Source organism: Dipodomys merriami, unplaced genomic scaffold, assembly GCF_024711535.1.
Source record: "Dipodomys merriami isolate MVZ:Mamm:240054 unplaced genomic scaffold, mDipMer1.0.p SCAF_52, whole genome shotgun sequence".
NCBI classification, from domain to species: Eukaryota; Metazoa; Chordata; class Mammalia; order Rodentia; family Heteromyidae; genus Dipodomys; species Dipodomys merriami.
In genome coordinates, this window is record NW_027206091.1 from 6,834,060 (window position 1) to 6,850,865 (window position 16,806).

The following is a 16,806-nucleotide window of genomic DNA, read 5'->3' on the forward strand; positions in this document are numbered from 1 at the left end:
ACCGTTCCAGGCCGGTGCCCCGCCCACGGAGGCGGGGCCTGGGTACGTTTGTGACGACACAGCTGGGTCAGAGTGCTTGTGACGTGTGTGGTGACCCGAGTGTTTCGGTGGTGATGGCTGTTGGAGGTGGTGAGACCTCTTCAGTTCTGTGTCTGGGTTTGGAGTTGGTGGATTGTGGCGATGTGGTAGTATTCTGTGGACCTTTGACTCTGCCTGCCCGTGTAGGAGTGGGTAGGACTTGAGCTGTGATGGGGTGGCGTGGGGAGGTGTCCGTTCAATGTTCCTAGGGTCTCAAACATTGGTCTCGTGACTGTGCAATGCTGCTTCCATGTGGTTGTTACTATTTGTTAATGGATGTCGTACTATTTGTTAATGGATGTGTGTGTGTCTGTGTTGTTGTCCCCTTGGTGTTGCCCTTTAGCTGGATCTTTGAGCCGAGTGTGACAAGTGTCCACTGGACATTGTGCGGACTGTAGAAGTATAACTGACAAAGAAGAGTGGTCCAGAATCTTATTTCTGTGTTGTTGTTTTGTTTTTGCCAGTCCTGGGACTTGAACTCAGGGCCTGGGCACTGTCCCTGAGCTGCTTTTTGCTCAAGGCTAGCACTCTACCACTTGAGCCACAGCGCCACAGTTATGACCTGAAAAGAGCGAGACAATACATCGAAGCACGGTTAAAGATAACAAATTTACACTATTTACACCGGAAAGGGGGCCTGCCTTGTCCTGGGCTAGATACCAGAACCAAGAGCAGCCTCGACCACCAAACCTCCAAGCCCTGCCTTTGTTAGTCGGTCTGCAAACCTCCAAACCTTAGACCTCCAGAGCTCCAAAGCTCCAAACTTCCAAATGGGAAGGCTTTTCCTTTTCTTTCCTTCCTCCTTCTCTGCAGGCCTCTCCATAGGCCTGCCCTGCCCTGCCCTGCCTCTTCCCTGCCTTCTCCTCCGGCTCTCTTTCTCTCTGCGCTCTCTCTCTACACTCCCCCCCTACTCCCACAGGACTGACAGTTTTCCCCCTAACGGTTTCCAACTTCCATTCATGCTCCTCCCCCAAGCTGCCCACTGTCCAATCACTTCTTGACCGCTCAGCATGTGGGGTTTGACGTGCCACCCCTCCAGCACACCACGCCCCTTTCAGCGCCCCTCCAGCAGTAAGTCCTGTGGCACGGTGACATCAGCCCCTCGATGCTCCACTCCCTCCAGTCAGCCGGGCCACAGGGCCCTGGTGATAATTGGGCCCTGCTGATTACCGGGGAGCCCCCATGGGTTATTATACCACTTCCAGCTTTTTCTGTTTATATGGTATTGAAACATTGAACCCAGGTCTATATTCATACTAGGCAAGCACTCTATCACTGAGCCAAAATCCCATCCCCCAAGGTTTCATTTTAATGAGAATTTGCCAGTTTGAGTAACTGCTACCTTTCTGTACTGATTTCATTAAGAACTTTCTCTCTAGGATGGGTGCTGTTAAGAAAGGTCTGAGATGCTTGACAGTATCTTCCATCCCTGAAAAGATTAACATCCTTGGATAGAAAATACATATGCATATACCAAAACACCTGAACCAGAAAATATACAGCAGTATTTTTATTATTACACAAAACTATAAAAAATACAAATATCCACCAACAGGATAAATAGAAATATATTCTTAAAATGGAATAGTACAAAATGAAAATACACTACTGCCACATGCAATAATGTACAAATCTTTGAAATGTTCAGTGAAACAGCAGGGCACAAAAATCCTAATGTATGATAAAAATACCTAACAAAGTTTAAGAGCATGCAAAACTTTATAAACCAGAGAAATGGGATTTTTGGGGCTATAAGCAACTATAGTGTTTTGGGTTTGGTTTTTTTTTGTCATCGGTTGTAGGGCTTGAACTCTGGGCCTGGGCTCTGCCGTGAGCTCTTCAGCTCAAAGTGAGAGCCACAGCGCCACTTTCGGTTTGGTTTTCTCTTGTTTAATTGGAGATTAGAGGTCAGACTTTCCTGTGCAGGCTGGCTTTGAACGGAGATCCTCAGATCTCAGCCTCCTGAGTAGCTCGATTACAGGCGTGAGCCACCCTCGTCGGGCCCAACTACAGTTTTTGTTTTGTTTTGTTTTTTTGTCCCTTGTGAGGCTTGAACTTGGCCTGAGTGGTGTCCCTGTGCTCTTTTGCTCAAAGCTAGTGTTTTAACTTTGAGCCACAGCTCCACTTCTGGTTGTTGAGTGGTAAATCGGAGATGAGTCTCACCGGGAGTTTTTCTGCCTGGGTTGGCTTTGAACTGTGATCCTCAGATCTCATTCAGAGTAGCTAGCATTACAGGCATGAGGCACTGGCACCTGGCACAACTACTGTACCACTGGCACTACCTGCACAACTACTGTTTATTATACAGAATGCAATGAGAAGTTGATTGTCAGGCATCAGTGGCTCATACATGTAATCCTAGCTTCTCAGAAGTTTGAAATCCAAGTATCATGGTTTGAAGCAATATCAGAGAGACTCCTCATTTAACAACCAAAAAAAGGCAGAAGTGGAGCTGTGGCTCAAGTGATACCAGCCTTGCTCACAAAAGTTCAAGTACAGGCTCTGAGTTCATGACAGGCACAAAAAAAAAAAGAAAGAAAGAAAAACAAACAGTTGATTGGGTGGCTCATGCCTTATACTCTTAGGATTAGATATAAAAGTGGTTCAGAGCCAGCCCTAGCATCAGAGACTATCTTCAATGACACTCTATCTTCAATGAGACTATTTTCAATGAACCACCAAAAAGGTGCAAGCAGAGCTGTGGATCAAGTGGTAGAATGAAAAAGCTAAGGGATAGTGCTCAAAGCCTGAATTCAAACCCCAGTACTAGCACATACACAGACCAAAACAAAAAAGGTGTTTTAAAAAATGTGGGAATACTGATAATCATTTCAAAATTTGTCTCTGCATGTTATATGTTTTTTTTTTTTTTTTTTTGGGTCCAGTTGTGGGGCCTGAACTCGGCCTGGGCGCTGTCCCTCAGCTCTTCAGCTCAAGGCTAGCGCTCTACCACTTGAACCATAGCTCCACTTCCGGCTTTTTTTTTTTGCTTATGTGGTGCTAGGGAATTGAACCCAGGGCCTCAGGCATGCAAGGCAAGCGCTCTACCACTGAGCCACCTTCCCAGCCTGTTTTTTTCTTTTTACACTGGAGCCATGCCTTCAGCCCTTTGTTTTGCTTTTTTTTTTAACTGCCAATGGGATTGAACTCAGCTCAGGGTTTCCAACTTGCTAGGAAGGTGCTCATATATATACATATATGTTTTTTTTAAGCGAAGCAATTGAATTAGTAGGAACAGTTAAAAGTAAGCTTTGGGCTGGAAAGGTGGCTCAGAGGTAAGAGTGCTTGCCTTAAATGCATGAGGCCTTGGCTTGATTCCTCAGCACCACATAATCAGAGAAAGCCAGAAGTGGCACTGTGGCTCAAGTGGTAGAGCACTAGCCTTGAGCTGAAGAGCTGAAAGACAGTGCCCATGCACAGTGTTCAAGTCCCACAACAGACCCCCCCAAAAATAAAAAATAAGCATCATAAGTGATCAACTTCAATTAATTTTATATGTTAGCAATCAGTAGTTAAATGATATGGAACATGATTAAATTACATTAACATGTTTAATCATTATCTATTGAAAACTAAAGGTTTACAGTCATCTTAGACTTCACACAAAAGATCATTCATTGATTTCCACATCTTCCCCGTTATGAGCTTTCTGATGGACAGTGAGGTTTCTCTTATAGCTGAAGGACCTGGCACACTCACTGCACACATAGGGCTTCTCACCTGTGTGAGTTCTTTGATGGACAATGAGGTTTGTTTTCTGCCGGAAGCACTTTCCACATTCATTACATTTATATGGTTTCTCTCCTGTGTGAGTTCTTTGATGATGAATGAGGTAGGACTTCCTGCTGAAGGCTTTTCCACAATGAGGACATTCATAGGACTTCTGGCCTGTATGTATTTTCTGATGTACAGTGAGGGTTGCCTTCTGGCGAAAGGACTTCCCACATTCATTACAGACATAGGGTTTCTCTCCTGTATGAATTCTCTGGTGCAGATTGAGATTTGTCTTCTGACTGAATGACTTCCCACACTCATTACATTCATATGGCTTTTCTCCTGTGTGAGTTCGGTGGTGATCAATGAGGTAAGATTTCATTCTAAAGGCTTTCCCACAGTGAGGACATTCGTAAGACTTCTCCCCTGTATGTGTTCTCTGATGTGCCACCAGGGTTGTCTTCTGGCGGAAGGACTTTCCACATTCACTACAAATATAGGGTTTCTCCTCATTGTGGGTCTTCTCATGAAGAGCAAGGGTTGTCTTCTGAGAGAAAGCTTTCCCACATTCATTACAAATGTAGGGCTTTTCCCCTGTATGGATCCTCTGGTGTACAGTAAGGTTTGCCTTTTGGTGAAAGGACTTCCCACATTCTTTACAGATATAAGGTTTCTCCCCGGTGTGAATCCTCTGATGTAAAGACAGGGTTGTCTTTTGGCGGAAGGATTTCCCACAGTCATGGCACTCATATGGTTTCTCTCCTGTGTGTGTTCTCTGGTGACGAATGAGGTGTGATTTCAATCTGAAAGCATTTCTACACTGTGGACATTCATATGACTTCTCCCCTGTGTGTGTTCTTTGATGATCTGTGAGGGCTGTCTTTAGGCGGAAGGATTTACCACAATCATTACAGACAAAGGGTTTCTCTCCTGTGTGAGTTCTCTGGTGGTCAATGAGGTAGGCTTTCCTTCTGAATGCATTTCCACACTGATGACACCGATAGGGCTTTTCTTCTGTGTGAATTCCCTGATGGAGAATCAATACTGACTTCCTGCAAAAGGATTTCCCACACTGAGTGCACATATGTTTTCTTTCAATATTGGTTGCTCTTCTCTCTGTATTATATAGTCTGTTATGTGGGTGTAAGCCTCCCTTTTTAAGGAATGTTTTCTCACAGTCATCATATGCAAATGACTGGGCCACTGTCATTATCTTCTGATACTGTGGAAACGTGTCATTATGACAAAAAGCCCTGCCACTATGATTATGAGACTTGACTTTAGAATGAGTTGTCTCTCCCTTAGTATAAATGGATGATTTCCCATAGCTGTTAGACTCAGTAAACCTCTTTCTTTCAGGACTTAGGTTGCTGAATAGTTCTGAGACATTTTCCAGAATCTTTCCATGAGAGGTAAATTCTGGAGGTAGAGCTTTTGAATGGGCAGGCTTTCCCACTAGAGGAAAGGTCTTTTCATATATGTTACTCTTGTCCTTCATCGTTCTTTTGTGGTTAATGCATATAACTGATCTAGAATAGTTATGTTGGTGCTCCTTGAATTCCATTAAAAAGTCTTCAGCTTTCCAGTTTTCTTCTAGGGAAAGACAAACAAAACCTCTGTGCTTTAATATGAAAAGAATAAAAATGAGCAATGACTACTACCAATCCTTCTGTACCCACCAAATTTCACAGAGAAATAAACCAAGAAGTTACAGAATAGTGGAAGATGGATGGATGATTGGAAAAACAGATTCAGAAACAATTAACTGACTCTGCCAAGTCCATTAAACTGTGAATTAAGAGGACAAAAAAAATTAGAAGAGGGCTGGGAAGGTGGCTCAGCAGTAGAGCACTTGCTTGTATGCATGAGGCCCTGGGTTCAATTCCTCAGCACCACATAAGCAAAAAAAAAAAAAAAGCCAAAAGTGGCACTGTGGCTCAAGTGGTAGAGTGCTAGCCTTGAGGTGAAGAGCTGAGGGACAGTGCCCAGGCCCAGAGTTCAGGACCACGACCGGACCCCCCCCCAAAAAAAAAAATTAGAAGACATGTTTATTCAGAGAAATATTCGAGGCAGAATGGAGATCATCTATGTTTTTTGTTTTTGTTTTTTGGTTGGTCATGGGGCTTGAACTCTGGGCCTGAACACTGTCCCTCAGCTCTTCAGCTCAAGGCTAGCACTCTACCACTTGAGCCACAGCGCCACTTCCGGTTTTCTAATGGTTTATTGGAGATAAGAGTCTCACGGACTTTCCTGCCTGGGCTGGCTTTGAACTGTGATCCTCAGATCTCAGCCATAAGCGCCTAGCTAGAGAGCATCTATAATTCTACTCCTGTGTCCCTAGGTTACTCTGGGAAAACACAGGTATGCTATTCCAAACACCTCCCTTTTCCATGCAGCCATTGCTGGCCAACTAGTCTTTTAAGTGCCAATTAATTTCTTGCAATTTAGGAGTACAATTCTATGTTCTAGCTTCTTCTGATCTACCAAGTAGCTGGAGATTACTTTCTCATACAGTAGGAAAACTAGCAAAATACTTCTAATGGGAACTTTAGAATATAAATTTACATATAAATATGTATTTCGGTGGTCCAGGGTTTTGAACTCAGACCTTGTGCTTGCTAGGCAAAGTCTCTTAGCATTCTTATTGTTTGAGCTATTATCCCCACTCCTTTTGCTTTAGTTATTTCTCAAATGGGGTTTCAAGTTTTTGCCTTGGTGAAGCCTGGACCACAGTCCTATTTATGATTTCTGTGAAGCTGGAATGAGAAGTGTGCATCTACAGTTGAGATGGGGTCTTGTGAAGTTTGGACTTGTACTTCAGTCATTCTGATCTCTGCTTCTCAAGTTGCTAGGATTAGTTGTAAGCTACCATACCCAGCTATATATGCCTTTGGAGTAGATGAGATAGATTATTTTCCCTATAATTCTATGCATAATTAGTGAAGTAATGATGGAACACCTAACACTAGTTTCATAAAGAGGGTATTCAGAGGATCTTATCTTGGGGGAGAAAATGTTTTTTGTGTGTGTGTGTGTGTGTGTACGTCATGGGGCTTGAACTCTGGGCTTAGGTGCTGTCCCTGAGCTCTTCAGCTCAAGGCCAGCGCTCTACCACTTGAGCCACAGCACCACTTCGGTTTCTAGTGGTTTATTGGAGATAAGAATCTCATGGACTTTCATGCCCGGGATGGCTTTGGCTTTGAACCATAATCCTCAGATCTCAGCCTCCTGAGTAGCTAGGATTACAGGCATGAGCCACCGGCACCCGGCTGATTCCTGATTATATATAGTTTATACTTAATTATATATAGTTTATATTTAAAGATTTTCTCCTCTAAAAGCCATGAGATTCTTATCTCCAATAAACCACTAGAAACTGAAGTGGTGCTGTGACTCACGCCTGTAATCTTAGCTACTCAGGGGGCTGAGATCTGAGGACCTCGGTTCAAAGCCATCCCATCCCGGGCAGGAAAGTCCATGAGACTCTTATCTCCAATAAACCATTAGAAAACCGGGAGTGGCTCTGTGGCTCAAGCAGTAGAGTGCTTGCCTTGAGCTGAAGAGTGCAGGGACAGCGTCCAAGCCCAGAGTTCAAGCCCCACAACCGGCCAAAACAACAACAAAATCAGGCATCAAATTCTATGAACATATCCAAGAACTCTGTGTATGCGTATGCATACACTACTGCCAATAGATAGCAAGGAGTTGAGAAAGGGAAAGATTCAAGGAAAAGTTCATGGAAAATAAATCTTGAGAGTAAAAGGAAGAACACTACATAACATGAAACATCTTTGTAGGAAAACTCTACAAAAAAGCATGAATCCATTTTTACATGAAAGTCAGAAACTTACCTAAGTAGGCATGACCTGTAAATGCTGTCCATGGCTCTTCCCCTCGCTCCAGTTTGAGGATCACATCAGGTTTGGTCAGGTCACACCCTGATAAGGGATACGAAGACTTTTTAGCTGGTTAAGGTTCAATATCTCAAAGATGGCCAGGTGTTGGTGGTTCGTGCCTGTAATCTTAGCTACTGAGGAGTCTGAGATTTGAGGATTGTAGTTTGAAGCCAACCCCAGCAGGAAAGTTTGTGAGACTCTTCAGGTAACCAGCAAGAAGCTGGAGGTGAAGCTGTGGCTCAAATGCTGCCCCTTAAGTAAAAAATAAGGGACAGCAGTCAGGGCCTAACTTCAAGTTCCACTACTGTCCCCCCTCCAAAAAAAAAAAAAATCTGAAAGATAAGTAGATATAGCTGGGATATAGCTAATCAGAAGAGTTAGCAGAGATGGAGTTAGATGTTTGGGTAATGTAGATGATGGTTTTCATTTGTTATAAAAATAAACTCAGGCCAGGCTGGTGCTGGTGGCTCACGCCTGTCATCCTAGCTACTCAGGAGGCTGAGATATGAGGATCATGGTTCAAAGCCAGCCCAGACAGGAAAGTTCTTGAGATTCTTATCTCCAATAAACCACTAGAAAACCAGAAGTGAGGGCTGGGAAGATGGCTCAGTGGTAGAGTGCTCGCCTTGCATGCTTGAGGCCCTGGGTTCGATTCCTTAGCACCACATAAGCAGAAAAAAAAAAGCCGGAAGTGGTGCTGTGGCTCAAGTGGTAGAATGCTAGCCTTGAGCTGAAGAGCTGAGGGACAGCACCCAGGCCCAGAGCTCAGGCCCCACGACCAGACCCAGAAAAAAGAAAAAGAACCAGAAGTAGCACTATAACTCAAGCAGTAGAGTGCTTGCCTTGAGCTGAAGAGGGCAGGGACAGTGCCCAAGCCCAGAGTTCAAGCCCCAGGACCAAAAAATAAACAAACTCAGGACTGGGAATGTGGTGTAGTGGTACAGTGCTTGCCTAGCATGCATGAAGCCCTGGGTTTGATTCTTCAGTACCACATAAACAGAAAAGGCTGGAAGTGGCACTATGGCTCAAGTGGTAGAGGGGTAGCCTTGAGCAAAAGAAGCTCAGGGACAGTGCACAGGCCCTAAGTTCAAGCCTCAGGTCTGGCAAAAAGAAATAAAATAAAAAGTAAACTCAGCACCAGGTAAGTGAAGACAATCATCCTTTTTAACTGAAAGGAATATATCACTTTTTCACCCCTGAAACTCAAATCACACTAGGAGAGAGAATGCTGAAAGAGTAATCAAGCGAATCTCTCACCAAGTGTGGTGGTAATATCTGTTGCCCTAGCTATCAGGACGTATAGGAGGAAAGAGTTGGAAAACTGAGTGTTTGCAATCAGCCTGAGAAAAATAGTAAGACCCCATTTCAAAACAAAGTACAAACAACAGGACTGGTGTATTCAAGTATTAGGAAGGTTTGCCTAGCCTGTGTTAGACCCTGGCCCCAAGTTCCACACATACACACAAAAACACTTTTCTGCCTGGGAAGAAAGTCCCTTTGAGACTCATCTCCAATTACCACTCAAGATCTGGAAGTGGTACTGTGGCTCAAGTGGTAGAGTGCCACCTTTCAGCACAAAGAGGTTCAGAGACAGCTCCCAGGCCCTGAGTTCTGGCACCACAACCAACAAGAACAACAAATTTCTTACCCACAGAGATGAGGTGGCAATAGTTTTCCAACATCACCTCCATGTATAGAGTCTTCTGAGCAGAATCTAAGTGCTGCCACTCCTCCCGAGTAAAGTCCACAGTCACATCCTTAAAGGATAGGAGTCTCTGTAGTGCAGGATTAGAATTGAAGATAGAACAGGGTGACTACACTTTGGGGACCACGGTTGGCCTGCTACTTGGAGACATTTGATGAAAACTTGTATAGGAAGCCTGGCGTCTGGTGGCTCACGCCTATAATCCTAGCTTCTAAGGAGGCTGAGATCTGAGGACCAGAGTTCAAAGCCAACCCGGATAAGAAAGTCCATGAGACTCATCTCCAGTAAACCACCAGAAAAGCAGAAGTGGCGCTGTGTATCAAGTGGTAGAGCGCTAGCCTTGAGCTAAAGAGCTGAGGGACAGCACTCAGGCCCAGAGTTCAAGCCCCATGACCGACAAAGAAAAAAACCAAAAACCAAAGATGCAAAGAAGTTAAAAGAAAAGGACAGGAAAAGACACAATTTTCTACTTAGCATTGGAAAGCTGGGGTGGGCAGAGATATGTTAGCACAGACTTTGAGATTGTGGATGTAGCTCAGTGTAGAGTGCTTTACATAGTTATGAATCAAGAAAATATAATTGCTGAAATGTTGAGTGAACTCCTAGATAGTATCCTGCAAACCCTCTAGTTAAATAGATTAGGAAAAACAGCAGTATATAAAAAAGATCAACAGTACATCCTACATATACTAGATAACAAGGACATATAAAAAACTTAAAGATGAACTGAAACCTCTTTGTACAACTAAACAATAAAATAAATGAAGATAACAAATTAAGACAGTGAAGCCGCGCTGGTGGCTCATGTTTGTAATCCTAGCTATTGATGGGCTGAGCAGAAAAGTTCACAATTATCAACCATCAAAATGAAGGTGTGGCTCAAATAGTTTGCTAGCTGAAAGTACAAAGGCCACGACAAGGGCTTGAGGCCCTAGTTCAAACCCTAGAACCAAATACAAAATTAAATGAAATAAAAACCTAGGAACAAATCTGTAATACAATCAATGTACCAGGAAAGATGGAATTGGAAGGCCACAGATTTTTAGGAACTATGACTAAGACTGAAGGAGCACAGAGTAGAACTAGGATTCTCATGTCTTTGTGCAAGTTGTTAAGGCCTCAAAGCCTTGAGCATTAGCTAATAGCACTCCAAGTTTTACCTCCATCTTCACTCAGATCTGTAGCTACGACAAAGGCTTAGCAACAGACAAAAATGTCTTTTTACATTTTATTTGTATAAAACAGGTAAATTTGCTAATGTATTTTTATCAATTCAAGGAAATATATTTTTATCCTAGCATAGTTTTTGGAAGAGACTGAGTAAGGAAAAAATGAAGACCAGTTTTCTGAACGGGAAGATTGCTGAGAGGATTTAGGACAAGAAAGGCAAATACCCGCCGGGCGCTGGTGGCTCATGCCTGTAATCCTAGCTACTAAGGAGGCTGAGATCTGAGGATCGCGGTTCAAAGCCAGCCCGGGCAGGAGAGACTGTGAGACTCCTATCTCCAATAAACCACCAGAAAAACCAGAAGTGGCGCTGTAGCTCAAGTGGTAGAGCGCTCGCCTTGAGCTGAAGAGCTGAGGGACAGCGCCCAGGCCCAGAGTTCAAGCCCCACGACCGACAAAAAAAAAAAAAAAAAAAAAAGAAAGGGAAATACCCAAATTGCCTTTAAAAAAACAAAACCAAGAATCTTTCACAAAGGATAACTATCACCTTACCTGAGCCATGGTTTTGAGATCTGCAAGAGATGACCAGCCTTGCCTTTGGGCTCCTCTTTAGAAAAGGGGCAGTTCCTACAAGGGCAAAGCCAAAGCAGGAGAGAAACCACATGAAACTACAAGCACCTTATGCCTTTCTTGTGACTTACAGTTAACCTTAGTTCAAATTACCTCTGCTGGGGACCCTGGGGGCTCATGCCTGTAATCCTAGCTATTCAGGAGGCTGAGATCTGAGGATCTCAGTTCAAAGCCAGCCCGGGCAGGAAAGTCTGTGAGACTCAGCTCCAATAAACCACTCAGAAAAGTGAAGTGGCGCTGTGGCTCAAGTGGTAGAGCACTAGGCTTGAGCTGAAGAGCTGAGGGACAGCACCCGGGCCCAGAGTTCAAGCCCCATGACCGATAGAAAAAACCTGTCCCTGGGCTGGGAATGTGGCTTAGTGGCCTAGCATGCATGAAGCCCTGGGTTTGATTCCTCAGTACCATATAAACAGAAAAAGCTAGAAGCAGCTCTGTGTCTCAAGTAGTAGAGTGGTAGCTTTGAGCAAAAGAGGCTCAGGGATAATGCCCAGGCCCTGAGTTCAAGCCCCACCACTGGCCAAAGAAACACAAAAAAACCTGCCTCCCCCTCAATGAGAAACATTACTGACATGAACATTTTTCTGTTTGCCTAATAGATATAAATTGTGATTCTAATTTTTAGTTTTCTAAGATAAGATAGCATCTTGTCTAGTTTTTGTTTTTTTTTTTTTTTTGGGTCCGGTCGAGGGGCCTGAACTCTGGGCCTGGGCGCTGTCCCTCAGCTCTTCAGCTCAAGGCTAGCGCTCTACCACTTGATACACAGCACCACTTCCAGCTTTTTTCTTTTTGCTTATGTGGTGCTGAGGAATGGAACCCAGGGCCTCAGGCATGCAAGGCAAGCGCTCTACCACTGAGCCACCTTCCCAGCCTTGTCTCTAGTTCTTGACTGTCAATAGGCAATCTGGTTTTTAAAATTAGATTATTTTCTAGATTAGTACTATATCTTTTATAAAAGAAGAAAAATATTTTGTTTATGGTATAAGTTAGAAGTTTTTATAGTTTCTCATGTGACTTTTTCTCATGAAAAACTACAAAGGATAGAGCAAGTCCTTGAATTTGACGCCCAAAGCTGCAACAAGATAGGTGGGTTTTTAAAAGATATTTAGGAACTAAGGATATAGCTCAGTAGTAAAGTCTTTGTTTACTATGTACAATGGCCCAAGATCAATCCCTAGCATCAAATAAACAAATTTAAAAAATTGTTTGCTCCTTGGATTAGTGCCAGATATTCAATAATCTGTTCTATACTTCCACCTTCCAGCAAAACCACTATCCTAGCCAGGTGCTGCAGGTGGCTCACGCCTGTAATCCTAGCAACTCAAAAGACTGAGATTTGAGGATCATGGTTCGAAGCCAGCCTGGGCAGAAAAGTCTCCAGGAGACTCTTCCTCCAATTAACCACTCAAAAAATGGAAGTGGCACTATGGTTCAAGTGGTAGAGCACTAGCCTTGAGCACAAAGAGGCTCAGGGATAGTGCACAGGCCCTGAGTTCAAGCCCCACAACGGACTAACAAAACAACTCTCTAACTCCCTCACCGCCCCCCCCCCAAAAAAAAAACAGGGCTAGGAAGGTGGCTTAGCGGTAGAGTGCTTGCCTAGCATGCATGAAGCCCTGGGTTCCATTCCTCAGTGTCACATAAACAGAAAAAGCCAGAAGTGGCACTGTGGCTTAAGTGGTAGAGTGCTAGCCTTTAGCAAAAGAAGCTAGGGACAGTGCACAGACCCTCAATTCAAGCTCTAGGACTGGCAATAAATAAGAAGAAAGCTCAGGAGCTGGGAAGGTGGCTCAGTATTACAGGCATGAGCACTGGCACATGGCTAAAGTAATTCTTACCTGAGAAGACCATGAAGCCATGGATGGAGACTGTTTGTGTTGTTTTGGATCCTATCCAAGAAGAGTGACTGTATAACTGAGATCCATCAGAGCAGGTGGGCAGTGCATGCTGGGAACAGTGGGTGGAGGAGACACTGTGCCCATGACAAGGGAGGTATATCTGCAGGTTCCCAGAAGTAGGTTCCCAATACAACTTCCCAATAGCAAGTTCTCACGACATTACAGCATCACCAGTTCTGTTGACTTCAACTTGTCCTGATTTTGGATTTTTCTCTTTCCCAGTACCTAATCCATTGGAGCTGGAGACTACTCACCTATAGGAATAAGGAGAGAAAACTGAGGTTTGAGAATTAAGAGAAAATATGATCATGCAAATATACCCTTTCACACCACAGGCTTTTAAAACAAGTTTACTTTTTATAATGAACACTTTAGTCAGCTAAGTGATTATTGCAAGATTATCTTTCCGTGTAAGTATCTGAAATGCTTTAAAAAAATTTTAAATTGTGTAAAGGGGTTTTTTTTTTTTTTTTGGTCAGTTGTGGGGCTTGAACTCTGGGCTTGGGCGCTGTTCCTGAGCTCTTCAGCTCAAGGTGAGCACTCTACTGCTTGAGCCACAGCGCCACTTCTGGTTTTCTAGTGGTTTATTGGAGATAAGAGTCTCAAGGACTTTCCTGCCCAGGCTGGCTTTGAACCACGATCCTCAGATCTCAGCCTCCTGAGTAGCTAGGATTACAGGTGTGAGCCACTAGTGCCCAGCTAAGGTGATTTTTTTTTTGGGGGGGGGTGGTGGTAGTGATGGTGGTAGGCCTGGGCCTGGGCGCTGTCTCTGAGCTCTTCAGCTCAAGTCTAACACTCTACTACTTTGAGCCATAATGCTACTTTCTGGTTTTCTGGTGGTGAATTGGAGGTAAGTCTCATGGACTTTCCTGCCTAGGCTGGCTTTGAACTGTGCTCCTCAGATCTCAGCCTCCTGAGTAACTAGGATTACTGGCGTGAGCCACTCGTGCCCAGCTGAAATTTTTTTTTCAATATTATTTTAAGGGGCTGGGAAGATGGCTCAGTGGTATAGTGCTTGCCTTGCATACATGAGGCCCTGGGTTCAATTCCTCAGCACCACATAAGCAGAATAGTGGTAGAGTGCTTACCTTCAGCTGAAGAGCTCAGGGACAGTGCCCAGGCCCAGAGTTCAAGCCACACGACTGGGGAAAAAAAAGAATGTCTTGAGCTGGGGGACTGGTGGCCCATGCTGTAATCCTAGCTATGTAGGAGGATAGAGATCTGAGGGTTTCAGTTTGAAGCCAGCATGGGCAGAAGAGTCTGTGAGACGCTCATCTCCAATTAATCACAGAAAAAGCCAAAACTGGCTGTGATTCAAGTGGTAGAGTGCTAGCCTTGAGCAAAAGGTGCTCAGGGACAGTACCCAGACCCAGAGTTCAAGCCCCATGCCCAGCAGAAAAAAGAAATAAAGAATAAAGAATGTCGAGTCAGGTATATTGCAGTATATCCCTATCATCCCAGCACTGGGTAGACAGAGACAGAAGGATCACGTGTTTGAGGCCAGCCTGGGATATATACTAAGGAAAAAAAAAAGCCTAAAAAATCATTGAAAGGGAGGAAATGTGACTTCAAACGAGTTTGGGGCGTGTCTGTTATTTTGTTTTAATGTGTGTTCCCAATGGTAATTCATTTCTGCTTATCAGTCAATATGGGTTTTCCAATATATATAATGCTACAATATGAAAATCATTTTAGCTGCCCCTCTTCATCACAGAAACGCTTATTTTACTTGTCCAAATGTCACAACCAGCACCGGCATATACAAGGTCCAATACGGCCAGCATCTAAACGAGGCACCCGTGGCCCGTCGGCACCAGCTCTGCGTCTCAGTGGCAGTGAAGTGGCCACGCTCCGTGGGCCGTACTCACACTGTCACGGTGGCTTCACCGCCACGCCCGCGCACGCTCGCAGGTCCCGGCCACGCGCCGGCGGCCTCGGACACGCAGACCGCGCGCGGTGGGTCCCGCGCCGCAGGAAGTGACCCTCTTCTCCCAGCACACAGGGAAACGGGCACCACCGGGCACCGCAGCCGGGTGCCCAGCTGCCCGCACCCCCCGGCCGAGCCCTCGCCAGCCCCGGCCGCGTCCCCGTCCACAGGGCGATGCTCGCGCTGCTTTCCTCCGCCGAGCTTCTCCGCGTCTCCACTTGGAGGCTGTGGCTCTCCTCCGGCCCAGGCCCCTTTTCCCAGCTCGCCTTCCGCAGCCCAGGCTCCAACTTCCCGCCTCCCGGGCAGGACGTCCCAGCCTCTGCCCCCCCGGGCGGGGACGAGACTGGCGGTCCAGCAGCCCACGCCTGCGGGGCCTACCCTCCCAGAAACCTCCGGGGGTGTGGGGTGGATGCGACGGTGCGTTTCTCCACGCCGTTAGCTACGGACGCGCGCGCTGCCTCTACATCCGGGCTTTTAGGGTCTCGGACTACACTTCCCAGAGACCTCCGGGCGTCTTTTGAACGTGGACGGCGGTTTCCCTTCCAAGTTCTACTTGTCAGGTTTGGAATGTTGGTTTCTACGTTACTGGAGACGAGACGCGTCGCCAGCGGGACTCAGGCCTGTGAATACCTGAGGAGGAGACGCGTGGGGACCCAGCACTGCCAGCTTGTCACGGTGCCGCCACGGCCTCCCGCCATGGGAGACGTCTCGGTTTCTTGGAGAAGGGATCTTGTTATGCGGAGCTGAGCCAGCACAGCATCCTGCCTTTGCCTCCCAAGGGCTAGCTTGCGTCCCCATGCTGGCGCTAAAGGAAGCTTGTAATTTAGTGATATGAACCAGGTCGTGCGGAAAGCTTCGTTCCCACTTCTGCTGTTCTAGGTTTAAATTTGGGAATGAGGAGGTTGTCTATTGAAGGAATGTTTTCCTGAAAGTGTATCTGTCTGGGAAGCCTTCCATCAACACATACATTGATTAGAGTCGTTTTGAAATGAAGCACGGCTTGATTTTGTCAGAGCACCCTGGCCCCAGTGTCTAGCTTGGTGTTTAATACACTGGGTATTAGTGGTGAGTGCCCTCCTCTGTGCCAGTTGTAGGTTCACTTGTTTCATGGAATTTTGTGTCCTTGAATGACCCTGCTGTCACAGGACCTGAAATCAAACTATGGGCCACTGTCCCGGCCCTCTTCTGCTCCAGATTAGCGCTCTATCACTCTGAACCACCATGCCACTGCCTGTTTTCTAGTGGTTGGAGGTTAGAGTCTCACGGAGACTCCTGTTCGGGCTGGTTTTGAAGGACAATCCTCAGATCTCAGCGTCCTGAATAGCAACCGGTGGGTGGCTGCTGCTTCATTTTCCCTCCAGGTTTATAATCTTATGGATTCCAGTTGCAAAGAAATGACCACCAAGAAGTTCTGATTCTGGGAGAATTTTCCACCACTGCTATTATAAGCTTATTCACCCCCACTTGGGTTAACAGTCCCCGCCCTGGGTCCCTTGCAAGCCAGGCCTGGCCCTAGTTGTCTATTCTTACCAGCTTCGGGTGCATCAGCAATGGAGTCTGGATACTAGTCAGTCTCACGCTGGTTCAAGTGTGTGATCACAAGGTGCCAACTATAGAATGTATTGTCTCTGCTCCAAGATGTTTCCCCTGGCTACATGACAGCTATAAGATATATTGGTTTTGCTACATGCTAGATATAGAATGTATTGTCTCTGTGATGGGATGTTTTCCCTGGCTGCGAACCAGCTATAGAATTGTGCTGCCCTGGCTGTGGGATATCTCCGGTGTCCATCT

General features: G+C 45.5%; 2 protein-coding genes across 3 annotated transcripts in view; one reads left to right on the forward strand and one right to left on the reverse strand.

Moving 5' to 3' along the window:
• LOC138811112 (zinc finger protein 14 homolog) overlaps positions 1-16,806 on the forward strand; it is a 99,143-nt gene that overhangs the window by 301 nt on the left and 82,036 nt on the right. The gene's annotated exons all lie outside the window — the stretch shown is intronic.
• LOC138811109 (zinc finger protein 567-like) lies at positions 1,631-15,454 on the reverse strand. 2 transcript variants are annotated; one of them, XM_069998696.1, is made up of 5 exons: positions 14,954-15,454; positions 13,026-13,339; positions 11,113-11,187; positions 7,644-7,730; positions 1,631-5,385 (listed from the first exon to the last, which is right to left on the reverse strand). In XM_069998696.1, the coding sequence occupies exons 2-5, from the start codon at positions 13,036-13,038 to the stop codon at positions 3,689-3,691; spliced, it is 1,872 nt and encodes a 623-aa protein (XP_069854797.1). In that variant the 5' UTR covers positions 13,039-13,339; positions 14,954-15,454; the 3' UTR covers positions 1,631-3,688. The 2 variants fall into 2 exon arrangements, with proteins under 2 accessions (XP_069854797.1, XP_069854796.1); XM_069998695.1 differs by lacking the exons at positions 13,026-13,339; positions 14,954-15,454 and adding an exon at positions 9,337-9,463 and having other exon boundaries at positions 11,113-11,188.